Below are 19,673 nucleotides of genomic sequence, written 5' to 3' on the forward strand. Positions count from 1 at the left end.
CTGCAATAATCTGCATTTTATAATTTTTTTTTGCCTTTTAAGTGAAAAATGTTGAGTTGACATTTTTTAAGTGATGGGTGGTGTTTAGCTGAACTGATCATTTCTGAGATTTCAGCTCCTCCATAAGGTGGCCTTTTTCTGCATGTCTGTCCCCCTCCCTCTCTTACTCTGATTTCTGTCTGTATAATAATAACAATTAAAGCCACACACACAAAAGTCTTTGAGTAAAAGAAATGAATGAATTCTTACGAGAAAGCTATTAAGACAGTGCTCAATGACTGCAATGACAAAATCAGTTATATTGTAAATTGTCTTTTACATTACATTTAGTAAAATGTATTGATGTCATTACTGCTTTTATGTTTATGTGTTGTATGTGAAACCGGACTTAACCCTGCATAGTAAGAGATGCTTCTTTAAAAAAAACAAATATTATAAAACCTAAGAAATAAACTCTCCCTGCTCCCTAAAACATTTATTAGGGATTGATAACACATGTATTAATGTGACAAAAGCTATTTGGACACGCTAAAAAAAACCCTTAACCTTAAAAGTTTGATATAGACTCCTACTATTCTTGGTCTGGGTTCAAACTGACCCAACTTTACTCTGTAGGCACAAAACATGAACAGTATGTAAGAGTTGACAGGAAGAAGGTAGTCACTGATGGTTCTGAAAAAGTCCTTTGAACATGTGTTTCTGAAAAATCAAGTTTAAAAAATAGTCTAGTTACAGATATGTAATTCTTGTGGATTTTATAAAACTTCCCAACTCTGAGAAAATGGAGTTTGTGCTTGTATTCTCATGGGACTGAGACCATTCCTCATAGCTGGTGGTGACTGGCACACTCGGCAGCCATCCTGTTTGGAAACGTGGAAATCGTGGGGGTAAAAACTTTGGAGAGGTGGAGGGCAGAGGTACTGCAGATGCAAACAGGGAGGGGATATCAGACTCCGTATGAAACAGACAAAGCTATCTACCTTGCAAGTCAGCTTTCATCAATGCAACTTTTGTCGGCAAAATAACAGGAAAGGAAAAGGCAAAGTATACCAGCTGTTAGTAAAGGCACCAAGACATCAGAAATGGAGCAACAGAAACACAGACTGTGTGAGTAGGAGAGACAGAGGGACGGATAGTTGTCCTCAGAAAGAACCAGAGAATAAACAGTATATTATATAATGAAGTCAAAGAAAGCTAAATGTCTGACAAAAGAAATCCTCCAAATGTTAGCAATATTAAATAAAACTAAGCATTCTTGTTGTCAGAAGTAGCTATTATTCTAATTAGGAAAAAAAATGTTTAGTTTTCCTTTTTTTTTGCTTTATTCATACCCTTAACTATATGCTTCCAAACTGACTCCCATAGCAATCCACACATTTTTATTATTGTGAGCAATTATTATTTCTGTTTTGGACAAAGCAAAAACAGCTAGTTTAACGCACCTGCACAAGTGATGAATTGCATTGGATGTGAAATATCAGATCATAAGTAGATCAGAAGTACTCAGTAGTAAAAGAGTGTATGAATAGTGAAATTAAACTAAGTGAGTGATGTTGAGAAATAAACCAAATATTGTCTCTGGAAATGGTGCGCACATTAGACTGGGCAAATGGTATTCATGCTTGCAACGAAGGCTTCATACATAATTCAAAAGAATCGCCTATGGCAAACTCTCAGATCCAGCTAGCATGCATTGAATAAAACAAAATGGGGATAAAATGTGAAGTAACACTGGCAGTACAAATATGGCAGGGAGAATAATCAGATTAAAGTAAAGTGAAACAGAAATGATTGCCCGTGGAAGAGTGTCAGAGCTTGATGTATTCTAACAGAATACTAACAGACTTTATGGATGGTAAATTACATGCCACAGGTTGTCAGTCTGGATGCCTCCAAGGCTGTGTGTGTGTGTGTGTCCTTCTAAGATATGTATGAGACTGGGAAGGCTGGGCAGAGTTGCACTTGTTACACTAATACCTTAAGATGCTTTTGTGAAAACAACGAGAACAAAATATTAAGTGGAATTTGTTTCTTTTTTTTCTTTTTTCTGTAAAAAAAAAAATCTAAAAATAACCAATAAATAGAATTTGACTTCTAAACTCTGCAAGGTCACAGTGTTAAAATAGAAATGTAAAATTTTCACCATCTACAAATTCCTTTTCTTTTACAGATTCCTCACCTTCACATCCTCTCTCTATCTGTCCAACACAGTCCAGAGCATCTGACATCAAATCTGGGAGGCGTCCGTTCAGATCGACGGATGCCAGGCAACCTTGAAAACCTTCCTTGGCATGCACCAGTTTGGGCAGTTCCTTGTACATCTCTTCGGCCACCCCACCAATGTAAAGGTTACCTATGAAGAAGTCAGAAATATGAAAATGCCGACCCCTAGTGGAAACAGAGCATGACACCAAAAAAAAAAAAAAAGCTTCCCTTATTATATTTGTCACCCTAAAGTAATTAGCTTCTCAAAGTCAAATTGAAGCACAAAGGCTTTATTATTATCAGCTTTGCTGAAGAAACCTTTCAAATTGCAGAGAATTTCTTTTTTTTTTTTTTGGTTGTTTTTCATGTCACATTTTTGAAAGAACGCAGCTTCTTCAAGGTGGAAGACTAATTAATTACACCAATATCCTTCCAGTTACAATGGTTTTAATGTTGTGAACAGAGATTCTTTCAAATACCTTATTTCCAAGACTGGTCTACAAAGCATGCAGTCTTTTCTCTGAACTCTCTGCTCCGCAAGCACATCATTAGTCGTGGCCTGTACGCAGGTGAACTTTTTGCTTTTGGCAAACTTGGTCTTAGTTTCTGCATGACCAATGTGTTTCTTCATCTGGAATAATATTTCAGCCACAAGCTTTTTCTCTCAGTTTTATTCCTGTATCTCCAACCTATTGGTTATTTTAGAGTAGAGATCTATGAATATATGTATTTGGTATGAATACTAACCCTTCAAGTCCAGGTTTTTAGCTCCTGTGGTAGTCTGCGTAGTTATCTTGGTATCAATCTTGACAGTGTGGAGATTGTTGGTATCCCTGGAGATGATGACATTGTGCCATTGGTTGTCGCTCAGGGGTTTATTTGAGTTGCCTTTGATCAAGTGGGCTCCATTCCCCAGGTCAGACACATAGTGGAGATAACTGGAAGCAGAGATTTGATGGTATGAGCGGATTTACCAGCATCCATAAGATTACAATCACATTTGTTATTTGAAAGAGCCAAAATGAACAACATCTAAATGATTGACAGTTTCTTTCATAACCCTGATTGGTCTCTGTGTTCTAAATAGATTGTATGTATTTTAAGAAAAACAAAATGTAGCATGAGTGACTGGAAAACTATAATTAACATCTGAAAACTGGAGCAGGAGTATCTGTGTGAAGGGTTGGTGATGATGTGTGCAAGAGCATTAGAGGGTGCATCTGTCTAAAAAGGCTAATTAATGGCAGGTCGCAGACTTAACAAAAGGTTCTGGGCTGTGCTGAACAAATCAACCTTTAATTATTTGGTTTACAGGCAATATGTGCTCATTTAATTAAAATTCATGGCTTCAATGTTTTTGCACATTGAATGGCCTAACTTCAGGCCTCACTTAGTAGGTTATTCCATAGCCGGATTTCAGCAATAACAAATACATTCTTTTGTAGTTGATTCTCTTTCATGTTGGGCATTAGCTGTGCCTTCATAAAGATTAAAAAGCTCAGTAATAGCTGACAGCTCCCTTGGTAAATATTCTGGCACTGAGGTGATAAGAAGAATTTGAAGTTCCACGGCAGTAGCATGAAAAGCTGTAGAAGAGAATATTCTGTTTGAAAAGTGTCATGTGTATGAAAGTTACATGAATAAAACCATAATCCATTTATATACATTCCTATATAAACACTACCTACACTCATGTGGAGGCTATGTAGATTAGCTTTCAGCTGTAACCAGACTTTGCGCCGGTCTACAGGCGCCTGTCTTGCAGAAGTAAAGTGTATGCAAAGAGTGCTGACAACTACAGCTGCGAAACCGAAACATAACTGCCAGTTAGATGAAAGCAAGCTTCGGTATTTGACACATTGTTTAGGACTGGTTCATTGTTATTTGATAACATCTTGGCAGAATAATTCCAAAGAGCTGTAGAAGATTCAACTCGACTGACTGGAATGACAAACTGTCACTTTAATCTCTAAAAAATACCTTTTTAAGCACTCAGAGCTGTGTGTGGCAGAAATGAAAGGAGCTAGGAGAAAAGACAACCCACTCCGAGTTTCTGTGCTTAGACTCGAATATAGCAGGGATGCATCCACTTACCCTTTGACCAACTCCACTACAATGAAGTCGTTTCCATCCCCGCTGTTATACAGTATGAGGCCGTCAGGGGAGGTGGTTTTAAACTGAAAGAAAAGGTGCATGGAGTAGTAGGCCTGCAGAGTAGTGAGAGTCACATAACTGGAACGTGACTTGAAGGTGACGGGGTCAGCAATGATGTTCTTGAAGCCAATCATGGCATTGAGCTCACAGTAATCAATGTCACCATTTTTACAAAGGTCTATGTAGGCCATGCCATTGAAAGAGAGGCTCTGGAGGTGGCCAATGAAGTTGGAAGGCACCATAGACATGAAGCGCTTCTCTGTTACAATGCCCGTCTCAATGTTATGGAACTCCAGCTGGGTGTGATCACCTGCCATTTGACCTTTGATCCAAAGAGGGGAGGAGAGAGAAAAGATGTTACTGAAGATGTGTGACAGTTAACGGAACATTGCTTCACTGTTTCTCTGACAGATACAAATATCATCTAAGGTTGTGTTTTAGACAAAAATATGAAAGAAAATATTCAACTTGAAAGGAATTCAAGCATTTATCTTGCCATTTCTAACGCCAAATGTACCTGTGTAGTATTGTGTAGTAAACTTGAAGTTTACCCTTCAGAAAAGGTTTTGACATGTCAAGATTCACATGAGAAAGAAATTCTGTCTGAAGAGTAAAGGATGAGAAATACCTTCGACAGGTGGAAGATCATCTACGGTCAGTTTCAAACTCTTGCCTCTCCTGAACACACGTACAGTGTGCCACTCATTATCGTTCAGGTTCTGACCCGCAAAAATAGTCTCTGGACCTTTGCCTGCAGGACAGTCCAAACAACTGTTAACAGACGTGCATACTCACACACACACATACACGACAGAGGCAGGAAAGTAGTGGATATAGACAGAAATTAGAAGGAAAAGAAAGAAAGGATTACAGAGTGAATAAATTAGGAAACTGGACAGAAGCAGGAAATATGACAGAAAACGCAGTTAATGCCACATAATTACTTTAACTTCCTTTTTTTTAACACTATTATAGAGGGTATCAAATTTCCATATTCCAACTTAACACCACCTCTACTGAAGTAAGAGGAGGAAGCAACGATCAGGATGACGAGACAGCCTCCATGTGATATTTCTCTTTATGCTTAATTCTTCGCATTCTTCTAAACATGTAACAAAATACACAAATTTTTCCTTTTTCCTTTCGTTTCAAAATCCTGTCATACCACTTGGTGGCAGCAAATAACTACCAAAGTACTGAGCAAGGTATTCAACTAAACATCAGTCTCCCTCTTGTTAACCCACAATGGTGTAACTCTGTATCCGATTAGTCTAAAGACCATCACATCAAATAAAATAATGGTTCGGGAAGAAATCCTTGCACAATACAATCAGCTTGCTGAGTAGTGAAGAGAGGCTTAATGAATGACCTGCAAATCCAGCCAGAAAAAAAAAAAAGGAAAAAAAAAAAAAACCAGCAGGGGATACAGAATGTGATTTTACCAACATCTTGATAAAATATCACAAATTGCTTTAAAAGCTCAAATACACTTTTGTTAAAACAACATATAATACCAAATTATCATCAAGTCAAAAAAAAAAAATCTTTAATTAATAATAATAGAACTTTTTCATCATTGATTCACTGGATTCCAAAACCATCATGTAAATATTGCATGGCGTGTGTTACTGCTAGCAGGCAGTGATGGAGATGTCACAGAGTCACTGCTGCCAAAACCTTTAGGAAGAGATTTAGAACGGTGTAAAAACCAGAGAAATTGCTGCAAATCACTGTTATCTAATCAGCAGAATGAAAACATCTCTTCAGGATAGATAAGGAATTCCAACATTGGTCCAACTAGGGCAACACATTATTTTTTCATACAGCCTCTGTTCCAGGGCATCTTTGGATTGCTATATAGCGCTGATGTTCTCCTGCTGGGCACACATAACAAAACAGGCCAACGAGGGCATGCCACTGTGACAGTATTAAAATCCCCAGGCGCCAGATACCTTGCCCGCTGTGGGGAGCATTTCAGACGGGTGCCAGATTCATTCGCCTGAACCCATTTATGGTTATTTATTTCCTGCTTCTCTGCAATCTTCAAAGCTCCAGTGCAATGTGTATGCAAATCTGAGGGTGCCAAAGTACTGGGACACACTCAATCTCAGAGGCACAGTTCTGCTTTGTAAGCACTAAACACCGGGGCAGGATTGAAACCAGACGACTGGCGAGGGATTAAGGAGGAGAGATATGAAATAATGGGATGGAGTTGGACTTGAAAGCATGCTTGATCTTTGCCTTCCATCATTTTGTCCTTGTTGCTCTCCAAGGAGGAGAAAGAGAGAGGGAGAAAAGAGGGCAACTGTATCAAAACGAACATTCCTGCACAACATCCAGTGGTGTAGGTGCTGGCTTTACACCTGTGCTGGAGACCGTGGTCTATACCAGACATTTGTGACCTTTAGTCCGCCGTATGCAATGTTCTCTGGGACCAGACTGATGGTGATCTATCTGAAGCAATGGATCAATAGCGATCCCTACCAACCTCCCTGACCTTCAGTCCATGTGAGCAGTGGATGACACAGTATGGCACTGGAAGTTGCGATTATCTACTCGATCAGCTCAGGCGAGCTGGATAACAGCTCACAGTCTGGTGCTACCTCCTTCGAAACTGTGACTCACACACAGAGGAAAAATGAGATCACCGAGAAAGCATCAAGTAACAGCACTAAAACGGTATCAAAGAGGAAGAATATTACCAAGCTAACATGCAAAGCACACAGCTTTGAGAATTACTAAAAGTTCAATCTTGTAATTTGAATAAATGATGATTATTTAACCGGTAATTTGACAAAATCTGCATTCAAGTTTATTTTTAAACTTTCTACCTAATATTGGCAGTGTTTGAAGGGTATTTTCAACATTAATCAAACTGCCATCATATGATAAAACTTTTAATTCATAGAAAGTGTCTTGACAATAAAGTCAACATGCATACTTTTTATCTCTTCAGACACAATAGATGAACAAATAAGGAGATAAATACTCCTTAATTCAAAGGGTAATACTGGCTTTTTAAAAAATGTTTACCAGACTGGTTACAAAGAAGGAACTTTAGGTTTTTATTTACCTATTTACATGTTATTGCATCCCTTGTAAGACAGTACACAGAAATGTGTACAATAAAGAGGAAAATTGATCTGATCTGAACCGAGATTATAGGTAACAGTATTTAAGAGGGAATGAAATGGAGAATTGAGCTCAGTGTACTGAATGAGTTCAGCTCTGTAGAAGTGTTTGCATGAAGGGCAAGACAAGAAAGCACTTAAAAGAAAAGGACTACAGACAATTTACATTTAAATTCACCAAAATCCCTGAGTGGTGCAAAAACCCACTGTTCAATAATTGTAAATAAACCAAGGTCTTTTGGACGACAAAGCAATATGTGCCTCATTCTAAATGCATCCTTTCATTAAGACTAACATGCACAATCTAATACCATCTTTTGAGGTGATGTTCAATATGTTGATGTTCTCCTGGAGAGACAAATCAAAATAAAATGCCCTCATAGCCACATGCTGACGAAACTACTACTGTTTAAGTGAATGAATATGGCAGAGCCATTTGCGGACAAAAAATAGCAAATCTGTCATAATATACTTTCAATTCACATTTTCAGTTTGGTGCCACTCAGTGCCTGTTAACAGTGTTTAAGTCGAAGTGGCAGTGTTTTCTTCAGACAGCTCTGGGCAGCCTCAGGGAGCCTCAGTTCCTAATTGACAGTGATGTGTTCTTTGAGTCTGTGCTGAAATTCCTCATCCACTGAGCTGACCAGAGCTGCAGCGCCTGACAAGACACATTAATTAACATTAAAAAAAGGAGGACAAAAATAACAATCTAGAAAAAAATGAATTGGATGCTAATTTTTCACAAGTGGGAACACACAGGCTTAACACAGTACTTCCCAACAACAAAAATTACACTTTTTTTCCTGAAAAAGAATTAGGTTCAAAATATAAGACCTGCTGCTTCTGTAACTCTGATTTACTTAAATAGTTCTTTTTTTTAAAACATTATCAAAACTTCCCTCTAAACATCTGAACATCTGCCACGTTGTTTTCAAAAACCATTTTAATTCTGCAAATAAAGCTTTTTAAAACTGCTCCTCATATGTGTTTTAAGAAATTGTGAACTATGACAATCTTTTTCTCCACTGCATGGGTTCCCTGATAAATACAGCTGGATATACTTAGTTTTTGTTTGTAACTAATTAATAACAATCAAAAAAATATATTAAAATATGAAATAGACAAACATCCAATTATGTGTGAGTATGCAGAGATTATGTCTTCACACTACCCTCATAATGCAAGAGTGACCTTTTAAAGAGGTGGAGAGGGGAATTAGAGCTTTTTATCTCCATACACAAACAGGGGATGCAATTCAAGATGCATAAACGATGCTATTTAGCATTTAGAAAGGTGTTAAGAAGGGCTGGCTCACAGAAGCATGTCTGGAGGTCACATCATGTGATTGTGTGTGGAGGGGTTTTGTTGTGTATGACTCAACTTCTCATCAAGCAATGAACGACCTTCAACTACTGTAGCATTCTCACATACACAGATCTAACACTGGCATTTTCAGACATGTACATTATGTATACATTGTATATATATATATATATATATATATATATATATATATATATATATATATATATATATATATATATATATATATATATATATATATATATATTTAGTGTGTGTGTGTGGCCATGTTATATTTACTTAAGCTGTCTTGTTTCTGTTGGTGTTTACTGATACTCAGAGTCTCCTCAGAGTCATTAATCAGATAAACGGTTCACGCATTTTGACTCCAGAGAAGTAATTATTAATTCATCAATTTTCCTGAACTACAAATGTCAGAGATATTTACCTCCCAAAATTATTTCAATGTAACCCTTTTGTTCAAACAGGCACACACTAAACCACACTTGCATATCAACTGTGAACACCTCGGCTGGATCCATTCTTTCTCCCTCCTTTGCCATCTTCTTTCTTTTCGCTCTGTGAGGCAGGTTAATGACAATAATAAAATCACACTCTGTATTTCCTCTGCACTTTGAATGGCCTCATCAATTTACAACTGGCGTGAAATACTAAGGAAGAAATTAAACCCCCCAAAAAAAAGGGGGGGGGGGGGGGGGATAAGCGAGCAAGGGGAGACAGGGAAATCATGCATGTCTAAAATACCTGCACTACTATAGCATGCCACCTGAATTCAAGAGTGAAAAGGTTCATTAATTAGAAACAGCTCAGTGTATAATAACAGCCGACTGCCATATTCAGCTTTCCCATTAATTCAAGCTTCCCTCCATTTCCTCTCCTCTGCTCACATTGCTGTGCGTCCAGACATCAGCATGAGTCGATGCTCCTCTAGCAGTTGGAATGAACTAAAATGACGTGTAATACCGATGCAAGGGTCAAGTCCTACACTTTGATTCAACTCTGATTGCTATAGCTTTCGGTGGTTTCATTTCAGGATCATATATTATTACAACAAGAAAATAAAAATCAATCATGGCTGAAAACATTTTTAGGGAATTAAAAAAAAAAAAAAAAGCAGCAAGAGCGAGAGAAAGAGAAGACAAGAAGAAGAAAGATGAGCAGTCACTTACTGGAGGTACAGTTAATCCTGATACAATCTAGATGGGGAAGAATAGATGAGAGATAAATTCATCTTTCAATGTTACAGCTGCAGACATCATTAAAGCATACAGTCCACCCCTCTGGGGACACACACACGGACACTGTCCATCCTCTGATGCTCTCACCCATGGCCTCGAGCTGCGGCAGGCTGGTAAAAGCACTGCAGTGTTGAATAATTCATAGCATTACCTGTTCCATCAATGTAGAATAGAGTCAGCAGGGAAAACATTTTAGTTATTTTATACTGCATTGTTTTTTTGTTTTTTTTTACACGCAACCATTTTTTCCCACAGCAAACTGCATGATTTGGTTCTTATTTTTTGGACACGTCATTATGAGAGCATCAGATTTTGGTCAGGGTCACACAGGGCCAACTGGAAGGTATTGTAACTTTTTCCCCTCTTCCTACCTGTAGATCTAACCTTCTGTTCACCTACCTGCTGACATTAATTTAAAGCCACTGTCATGGGATTTATCTACATTTGTACAAATAACTAAATCACATGACTTTTTACCAAACTTAGTGATACATTCAATATTAACATTAAAACAATAAACTAAATTTAATTAAGTACTGAACTTCATATGTGTCATTAAGCTTTAGACATTTTATCCTTTGTTAATTCATTTGAAAGCTTGTTGAGGTTTTTCAAATGAGACTTACGGAGTGTTCAGACTGAGCATCAAAAACGCTCAAAACGCTGAACCCTCGACGATGGTCACTAATCTCATGCCCAAAACGCTCCTGACGCGTTTGCCGCTTGTCTAGAGTGAGCGGCAAACACCGTGGAAAAGAGAAGGGGGGGAAGCGGAGCTTTCCTTCCAGTCAGTTTGAATGATGGCGGTGCAGTAGAAAGAGCGGCATGGTTTTATTTAATAAATAAAGCTAGAGGACGTCGTCGTAGGGCAGTGATGGTCACTGTTAATGCAACAAGACCCCCCCCCCCCCCCCAAAAAAAAAAAGTGTTGCCGCGCTACGTATCCCGCTACGTATCCCGCTACGTTACCAAATCAGTAACATTCAGCTTTTTAGCAAGGAACCGTTATCCTAAATATTGTACAGAGTAATGGAGTTCTTATGCAACAGTATATGGTGAAAATACAATAATGCCTCCGGAATGTGGGAGTTTGTTTTTCAATATATATACGGAGCTACCGACAGAGCAGCTCTTTGGCAGAGTTCGGTGCAGCTGAAATCAGCCAAAACTGGCAACTCTGACAAGGTCAGTTAGGGCCGTTAGGACAGCAAAGTTTCTGCAAGCAGCCTGCAGCTCTTGTCTGTGGAGAGACCTGCAGCGTCGAGGATCATTATGACTTGTTTAGATCTCATTTTCAGAAAGCCAGTGGCTGCTTCACCAGTCGAAAGTCAAGAGTCAGTGAGACGCATGCGATGAGAAACACTGTGGTAGGGCGTCTCAGCCCCGTGTCTGGGCTCACCAGGTAAATCATAGGCGTTCTCCAGGAGCTGCGTGCTGATCATTCTGATTGGTTGACGAAGCGACGCCCCATGTCAAGCACAAATTTTCGAGCTCGACGACCCAATGACGCGCCTCCACATAGACTTTACACATAAACCTGACGCTCAAAACGCATCTGGTCTGAACACACCGTTACAGCCAACTTGTAGATTATGATGGATTTGTGCCAATAATACTGTACATGCTCTTTGCTGCTGAATCTATTATAACAATATTGCGTATTATGCCATTTGTGTCACATTTTGTTGACAGTACCTACAATGTACCATAACTGAACTAAATGAGAAACATTTTTCCCAACTCTGCCTAAAGAAAGCACGGCTGTCTCCACTGAGACCAGGATTTATAATGATGGTGTGCTTCAAATACAAATAGTACTCATAATATACAAGTCATATTTTTACTTTACGGTTGTGTGTGTGTATTGCAACATTGATGATTTTAATAGGATGCAGTATATTGTCAGGTGCTCTGAGATGAGCACAGTGAAGCCAGCTGTGTTTCTGGCTGTTGTTGAGTTTTAACTTGCATTTCTAGACGTATTGATAAACAATGTTTTTCTGAAGTGTTTCTGTGACAACGCAGTAATATCCATTTCACTGTGATATCAGTTTTTAGCACTTAACGCATCAAAGGTCACGGGGCTTTTAATGTTGAGGCTTTTTGATGATATGATGGACTTCAGATGATGAAATCCCTAAACGCCTTGAAACTATATACGTAATCTTTTTTGAAGTTGAGTATACTAAGAAACATTTTGTTTTATACTGTGAAACCATTTGCTGAAGCAGCTGTTCTCAAACGTCGCCACATTCATGCTTGTTAATGACTGAGCCTTTCAGTGATGCTCCTTTTGTAACCAATCTCGACAATCACCTGTTCTCAGTTGATCTTTTCCCCTGAGGAATGTTCCAAACATGTGTTTTTGAACATTCCTCAACTTTTCAGCTGCTTAGCTGCCTCTACCCAGCTTTTTTAGAACTTAATGCAGGCATTAAATCCAAAATGCAAAAACAAAAAAAATCTAGTCTTTTATTTTAAATATGTGATTTATTGTTTTTATACTGTTTTAAACTGAGTATAGGTTAAATAGTATAGTATAGGTTAAAAATGATCTGAAATGTTTTTCTGTTTTATCCAATGCGCTGGCTACTGCAACAGATACCGTATTGATCTAACTCTACAATATGCCTGCCTGTATGTTACTTTATTGTTTCATTTCCAACTCTGAACTTGAGTCGTGCTCAAAGAAAGTTGACCCAAATCAACCTCCCATCCTCCCTTCCTATTTGGCCCTGCTTGTCATGTGTTGTCAACCACAGCAGAAAAGTGGTTGCAAACAGCCAGCGACCAACACTTGCCTACCCTTACAGGGAATGCTCTGCTTTCTGAAGGAGGGGCATAGAAGACAGGCTTCAGGGCTTGTGGTCAGAGACAAACTCCAAAGACACTTCAATGTGTCAAAAAAAAAAAAAAAAAAAAAAAAAAAAAAATCAGAAGGAAACACAACAGGGCAGCCTGTTGTTTTCATCACAGGACATTTTTGTGTAGTTGCAATGATCTAACTTGTCAGCTGTGTCAGGGTGTGGCGCTGTTGTCTTCCACTGTGGGACACATGCTCTTTTTGAGGTTGACAGCAGACACAATCTGCTTTGCATGCACAGCTAAATGGCTCCACTTAGGGAGCCCATTTCTGTTTAGCCAGTGGAAAGGAGAAATAGATGGCTATCATTTCTGCAGCACTGCGGTGTTTGAGACGTTTCAAACTTTCCACAGGCAGCAGTGAATCCTTCCCGTCACAAATAAGCACACACACCCTCTCTCACACAAGAAAGTGTGACTTTCACTGTGTGTTGAAAGTGCGGCTTGTCTTCATCTGCGCTTATTCAAGACGGTCCCCGCCTTATGTGCACCCATGTGCGAAAAAGGTACAGGCGGATAAAATCATTGAAAAATATGTGTGTGCAGGATGTTGTTGGACTATTTTGCATGAGATTAGTTGCAACATCATAAACACTCCATCTCGAGAGGAAATACCATCCTCCTCATATAAAGGACAACAGGATGAATCTCAGCTGGAGTGGGTGTTTTGACAATCTGTTACATGAAATAAGAGTTGCGTTCAGACTTTTCTTCACCACTTGGATTACTGTAATCTAAATTGATTGAATGTGATGTTTAAAACATTTTGCAGGATAAGAGAGGTGCCTAGTGAACCGAATCTTTTGAAAAAAAACCCAAATTTTTTATTTATATGTTTTTTAAAACTGTCTTCAGTCCAGGTTTCTCGAGCTGGAAGACAATGGCTCAACTAAACCTATAGAGAGTATCAAGAATCTGGTTGAGGTTTGTGAATGCACCATGAAAGATTATTACGTTTTCATACATTTGAAAGGTGAAATGAAACGGCAACACAAACAAAAAATCGGTGTTTGTACAAGAAGAAAAACTCCTCTCGTGGCGGTGCACATCTTTTACTGTTCGACTATGTTATTGGAACGAGTGGGCAGCGAGCATTCCCTGCTGGGCAAAGGTAGCTGTGTGCTCAACTGGCAGTGAGCCTAGAGCTGCAGACTTCAGACCTTGAAAGTCTGTATAACCTCCCCTTCTATTCACAAAGTAAATAAGAATAGCTGGCGTCTGTGTGAGGGGGAATTGGAGTGCATTTTAAAGTGATATCGAGCTTGATTTGCCTTTTTGCTGCTGCAGTGTGTGTACATCCAAGGCATTACCTAAATTGACTGTCAGGCGGACGCGACCCCCCTCCAACTCTACACGCAGGGTGTCAGCAGAATCCCGCGATGTGGTGGCTATTAGGATCCCATAAGCTCGCTGGGAGCGGAATCTAAGAGAGACATCTTCAGCTTCTGTGTGCATCACCACTGGAAGCTGGACCTTCATGAACTTACTGCCGTCGTAGCTGAGGATTGTTGCCTCTGTAGAGAGAGAGAAAAGAAGGAAACAAGATGAGTGGCTGGTAAAATGGACTGCTAAAGAAAACCAATGACCACGGCTGTCAACTCAGTGGAATTTGATGTCCTATTTGTTGATGCAGTTAAGTGGACAAACCATCAATCAGCTATGAAGATATGAAGGGATAGTGAAAAAGTAAGGTTGAAAAATCCCTCAAATATCCTGAAGTGTTGCTGGATTTATTTCTCTGACAGAACACTTTTTTTCTTTGAATTCAGAAAAAGTCTTTTAACAAAACCATCAAGATTTAATTTAAACTGCTAATAAATCTTACAAACAGCTGATGGTTTCATGAATAAGGACAAAGTAATAAAACAATCTGGCCTTCAAGAGGTTCTAAAAATAAAGTAAATCCAAACTTTTATTCACGAAAAACCCAACTAAACCTTTAACATGAAAAAAAGATTTTCTGTCTGATGTTGTCAGTCTCTGGCATTGATGTGGAGGAACTTCATCCTACTCATTCAATTCCTTGAGGTTTGTGAGTTTCAGGTTCCCAGTATGTACCTGCCCCCATATTATGTCTATCTATATACAAAATCCATCAATCACAAAATGACGACTAAACATCTATATTCTAATTACTGCTAAATACTGATTCTAAAAATCAGTAATACAAGGAAACAGAGTTTCTGTTCTCCAACAGGGCAAGTGGCATCACTGCATCTACAATGTGCACTATAACAGTGAAAGATTTTTGAATGAACAAGTCAGTATAGATTGTATAAGAAAGAGTGAAAAGCACACAACAAAAAAAGAAGAAAAAAAAATAAGAGGGTGACTTAAATGTAATGGTCTGTAGTCCTGTAATATTGAGCTTCTGTGCAGGGTGACTGCATTTACTCAAAGCATTGAGCATCCATCCAGAGGAATGGTGGGGGAAATTGTTTAACGCTGGCAGGAGGCCGTAACAACATTTGCGGTATTGTAACTAAACCATAACCCAATAACAAAGCTATTACTGCAGCTGCAGTGCTGAGACAGATAGAAGGTGAGTTGGAGGGAGATGGAGAGCGGAGGGGTGATAGGGTACCAATGTACTCACACCACCTCATCACCACTTCCTCCTCACATAGAGCCAATGTCACATCCATCCCTTGGGATGACTTCGTCACATTGCTCACCCAAATCCAATTTCTCCTCGCCCTCCTGGGGTATGCTGCAGATGATGGGGCGTGTGACAAATGAGTTCTCTCTACTGAACTGTCTGCTTCCTGCCAGGCAGCTAAAGCAAAGAGTCGCACCCTGAAACTGCTATAAGACGCCACGAAAAATGGAGCAACTTTACTTTAAAATACTTGAAAAATCACAGCATCAGCTCAAACCTAATGAAAGCTTATAGCTGCAGAAAGTTACTTAATTCATGTAATAACTATGATGCATTTAGTAGGCTTATTGACATAAAAGTTCATTTTAAAGAGACCTAAAATCTGAATTGAATGATAAATGGTCCACACTTTTATAGCACTAGCGCTTTTATTTATTTAAGTTTATAAGTTCTACAAAGTATTTAGGGAGATTATTCCTTCATTAATTCCAAAATTAATTAACTGCATTATGTTGCTTAATCACATGCATGCTCCTCACTCCTTTACAAATAAAAACAATAAAAACACTAATCATTAAAGGCACATATTAATGAAATTGGAAAGGAAAACATGCATTTAGCCTTGAAATGGATTTATTACCACATCCTTACACCCCCATCTCTTCCCAATTGTAGAAAAGTAGTATCTGATAGCATGTGGGGAAAGAGTTTCTGAGCCTCTGTTTCAGGAGTCTGTTGCTGTGGGAACGCCTTTGCAATGTAAAGGTAGTGCTCAGAGGATGGCTGTTGTTATCCAGGATTGCTTTGACCCTGGTCATGGTCCTGTGCTCCAACACTGCCTCCACAGAACTGAGGCTCACTCCAACCACAGTGCCAGCTCTCTGGATAAGCCTGTTCCAACTCTGTGTATGTATTTTTTTTTTAACTACCCCAGCAGATCATGCTGACAACACCTGACTTATAAAACATATACAGGAGCTTGGAGCAGATTTTAAAACTAAGGTATCTTCCTGGTATATCCTTCTCTAGTCCAGTTTGTTGTCCAGTTACAGACCGAGGTATTTGCAATAGTTTACCACCACCTCTCTCTCAAGGGCCAAAGGCTGTGAAGGTTGAAGTGCCCACCAGACGTCCAGAGCGATCTCCTTGGTTTTATAGATGTTTGGCTTGAGCTTGTTATACAACTGATCAAAGTGGAAGACATGCAGCTTTTATACCAAATAAACTGAGGTTTATCATTATATAGTCCACAGTCCAGGCCTCACGGGTCGAATCTACATCCAAAACAATCATCTTCTCTCAGAGTGAGCAGACTATATGATTTTAAAAAGGAAGTCAAATAAAGTGCATCATAGCATTGTTAATGTGCACTGTGTACTCGTGTACTGGTGGAGGCGACTGAGTACTGGAACAGACTGTGTGTATTAGAAATGAGTTGACACAGAGCATTGCATAACAATCTTCATTTTTAACAGCTGCAATTACAATTGAGCTTTTTTTCTTAATTTCTTCTTAGTGTGGTGGCAAAAATACACATGAAAAAAAAAGTCATTAATTTTTTTTCTTATTTCTATCAAAGACACAAATTCTTCAATAGTTGGAGAATTGGTAAAATACCAGCTTCATTTTTGTGGATGATACCTAACTGGTCACACAACCCACCTCCACCCATCGACCACATTCTTCTCCAATTGTCTACAGGAAATCAGATCATAGTTTCATCTCAACTTTCTCAATCCTAAAAGTTGTAAAACTGACATCCATCTAATTGGTACAAAATCCATCCTCTCAAAAAAAGGACACTCTTTTTTCAAAAACAACTCCTCTACTTCCACTAATAACTCCTCTGTTTCTCCTTCCCCCAGGTTGTTGTCTTCGACAGCACTCAATCTTTCCAGTCAAATAATGTCCCTCGCTCAGCTTTTGTCCATCTACGTCACACGTCACACCTGCATCCATCTACCACACCCAGCAGTCTTGATAACTCTCTGCTTTTTGGTTTCCATGACAAATTCCTCCATAAACTGCAACTGGTTCAAAATTCTGACACCAGTATTATTTCCTGAACCCCCTCCCTCACTCATATTACCTCTGTCCTGCAGCAATTCCACTGGCTTCCTATTAAAGTCTCTATCATTTGTAAATCGTTTCACTTTCAAGGTCATCAATAACCCTTACCCCTCTGTATCTCACTGAGCTCCTTCATTCTAACATACCGCACTGTACTCTCAGATCCTCCTCATCCATCCAACCCACCCTTACACCTGCTTGCTGGTCCACCATGGTTTAGAGATCTCCGTTGCTTGGCTTCCTCTTTTTTTGAAATCTCCGCCACTGAACATGAAACATTCATATTTTCTCACCTCTACATTTTTAGACAGGCATCTTCCCTTTAGTTCTGCAACTGGATGACCTCACTGTTGCACTTGTTGTTTTTACTATTTTGTCATGTTATTTTGTTTTTATTCCATTACCTGATTTTTTTTTTATGCTATCTTTTGTACAAGGTCCCGAAAGGCCCCTTTAAATGAAATATTATCATTGAAAGAATGAATGAAATGCTATTATTTTAACATGCAATCTAGTTATTCTAAAAGGCAGATCTGTATTTAATGTCAAAATAATTAGGAGGAATGATGATGGAGCCTTGGTTTGTGCAGGCATAACAGCAGACTGTCATTGGGGTGATGGAGCACACAGAACTACATCAAGCATTTATTTATTTATTTTTTTGTCTTGTAAAGCACAATGCGACATTATTTTCTGATAAAAGAGAAATTGGGGTTACTTCCAGTTCAGATAAATAGCAAATAATGCTGTGCTAGTAACAAGGGAGGATGGGGTAAAGGCAAACATGCAGTTCATCTTCCATTCTCCCCCAAGGAAAGCAAGCTCTGTAGGATGGGAGAGCTGTTAGCTGCGTGTCACAGGATTCTGATGTCCCACAGTACCAGGCTACCAAGCTCAACCTAATTCAAAATTTGCTGGAAAACAACTGCCAAAGGCCGTTGGAAAATATATGTTTGACAGCCATAATAAACAGGAAGAAATGGCTTAGAGATATCATACATAATTCAAGGCAGCTCATGTCTTCTTCACTGCAGCCTCACTTGAAAATCTAAGCATACATAGTTGAAGAAATAGACTCGCTACCTATTAAAAGTGTGAAAACAACCTGGGAGGTGAGTGGATTTTAACAGATAGGAAACCTATTTTCTCGCTCTACAGAAAGAGGAGGCAACATCATGGCCCACTTCACATCTGCTGCTCTGTGACCATACAGCAAATTCATTTGAGCTACGAAATGAGAGCAAAAATAGAAAATAGATCAGTTCAGAATGATGGAATATGCAGCATGAGCTTGTGCTGTCAGGAATGAATGCGTGCCCGCCAAAACAGCAACAATTTAGGACATTACATTACATTAGGTTTTACAGCCCAATGAAGACAAAGAGAATTCCATCTTAGTTTTATGATTTACAACTTCATCTTCACAGAGCTACCAAAGTCTGGAAGCAGGAATTTATCAGAACACACCAGACATCACAAGCTCTCATTCATAGTTCAAATACAGATCATGAAAAATAGTGTGAAACTTAATTGAACATTTTCTTGGGTTTAAATATATTAAGAAATCTGATTATTGTATTTAATCTCCAGCATGTGTCTCTATCAGCAGCAAAATTCAACCCCTGACACTTTTGTAGCCACATTTTCTGTGCTTTTTTAAACCAATTTTGGATGCATCTGTGTTCATTGCCTGGGGGCATGGGACAACCAGTTCTTTCTAATTTGCGACTCTAAGTGCATTGAGTGGTGACTAACACACAATGTGCTGACAAAAGGGCAAGGGTAAAATGTGATTTAACGCTAAAACTCTGACATTTTTTTTTTTTTTTTTGTTAAGGACATTTAACAACTTCTACATTTTTCAACCTCTTTAGTTTTTGCTTTGGATCTGTGGCAAACAGCTTCATGCTCTGAGAAGCAGCACATTTGTCTTTGAAAGAAACTGTTTCTGTGTTTGATAAATCGATTTACATAATGATTTAAATATCCTCTACTCCATGTTTTCAAGAAAGAGACCCTACAAAATAGAGATTGTAAAAGCACCATACAAAGTGTCTACTTGCAAGTGCAAATGCTAGCAGCTTTCATGTG

At 38.9% G+C, this 19,673-nt stretch overlaps 1 protein-coding gene across 7 annotated transcripts in view; it reads right to left on the reverse strand.

Annotated features, from left to right (window-relative positions):
• The window catches only part of LOC306762628 (neurexin-1a-like), a gene marked incomplete at both ends in the record, with an annotated part of 260,578 nt that overhangs the window by 125,769 nt on the left and 115,136 nt on the right, over positions 1–19,673 (reverse strand). For 6 of the 7 annotated variants that reach the window (XM_079249178.1, XM_079249177.1, XM_079249183.1 and 3 more), the window contains 6 exons: positions 2,180–2,353; positions 2,953–3,143; positions 4,300–4,681; positions 4,988–5,110; positions 9,983–10,009; positions 14,224–14,427. In XM_079249178.1, coding sequence (XP_079105304.1) covers positions 2,180–2,353; positions 2,953–3,143; positions 4,300–4,681; positions 4,988–5,110; positions 9,983–10,009; positions 14,224–14,427 — 1,101 coding nt within the window. The remainder of the gene's footprint in view (positions 1–2,179; positions 2,354–2,952; positions 3,144–4,299; positions 4,682–4,987; positions 5,111–9,982; positions 10,010–14,223; positions 14,428–19,673) is intronic. The other variant, XM_079249179.1, reaches the window with a different exon arrangement.

This window comes from Telmatherina bonti, assembly GCF_933228915.1.
Source record: "Telmatherina bonti genome assembly, chromosome: 11".
In the NCBI taxonomy this organism is placed as follows: Eukaryota; Metazoa; Chordata; class Actinopteri; order Atheriniformes; family Telmatherinidae; genus Telmatherina; species Telmatherina bonti.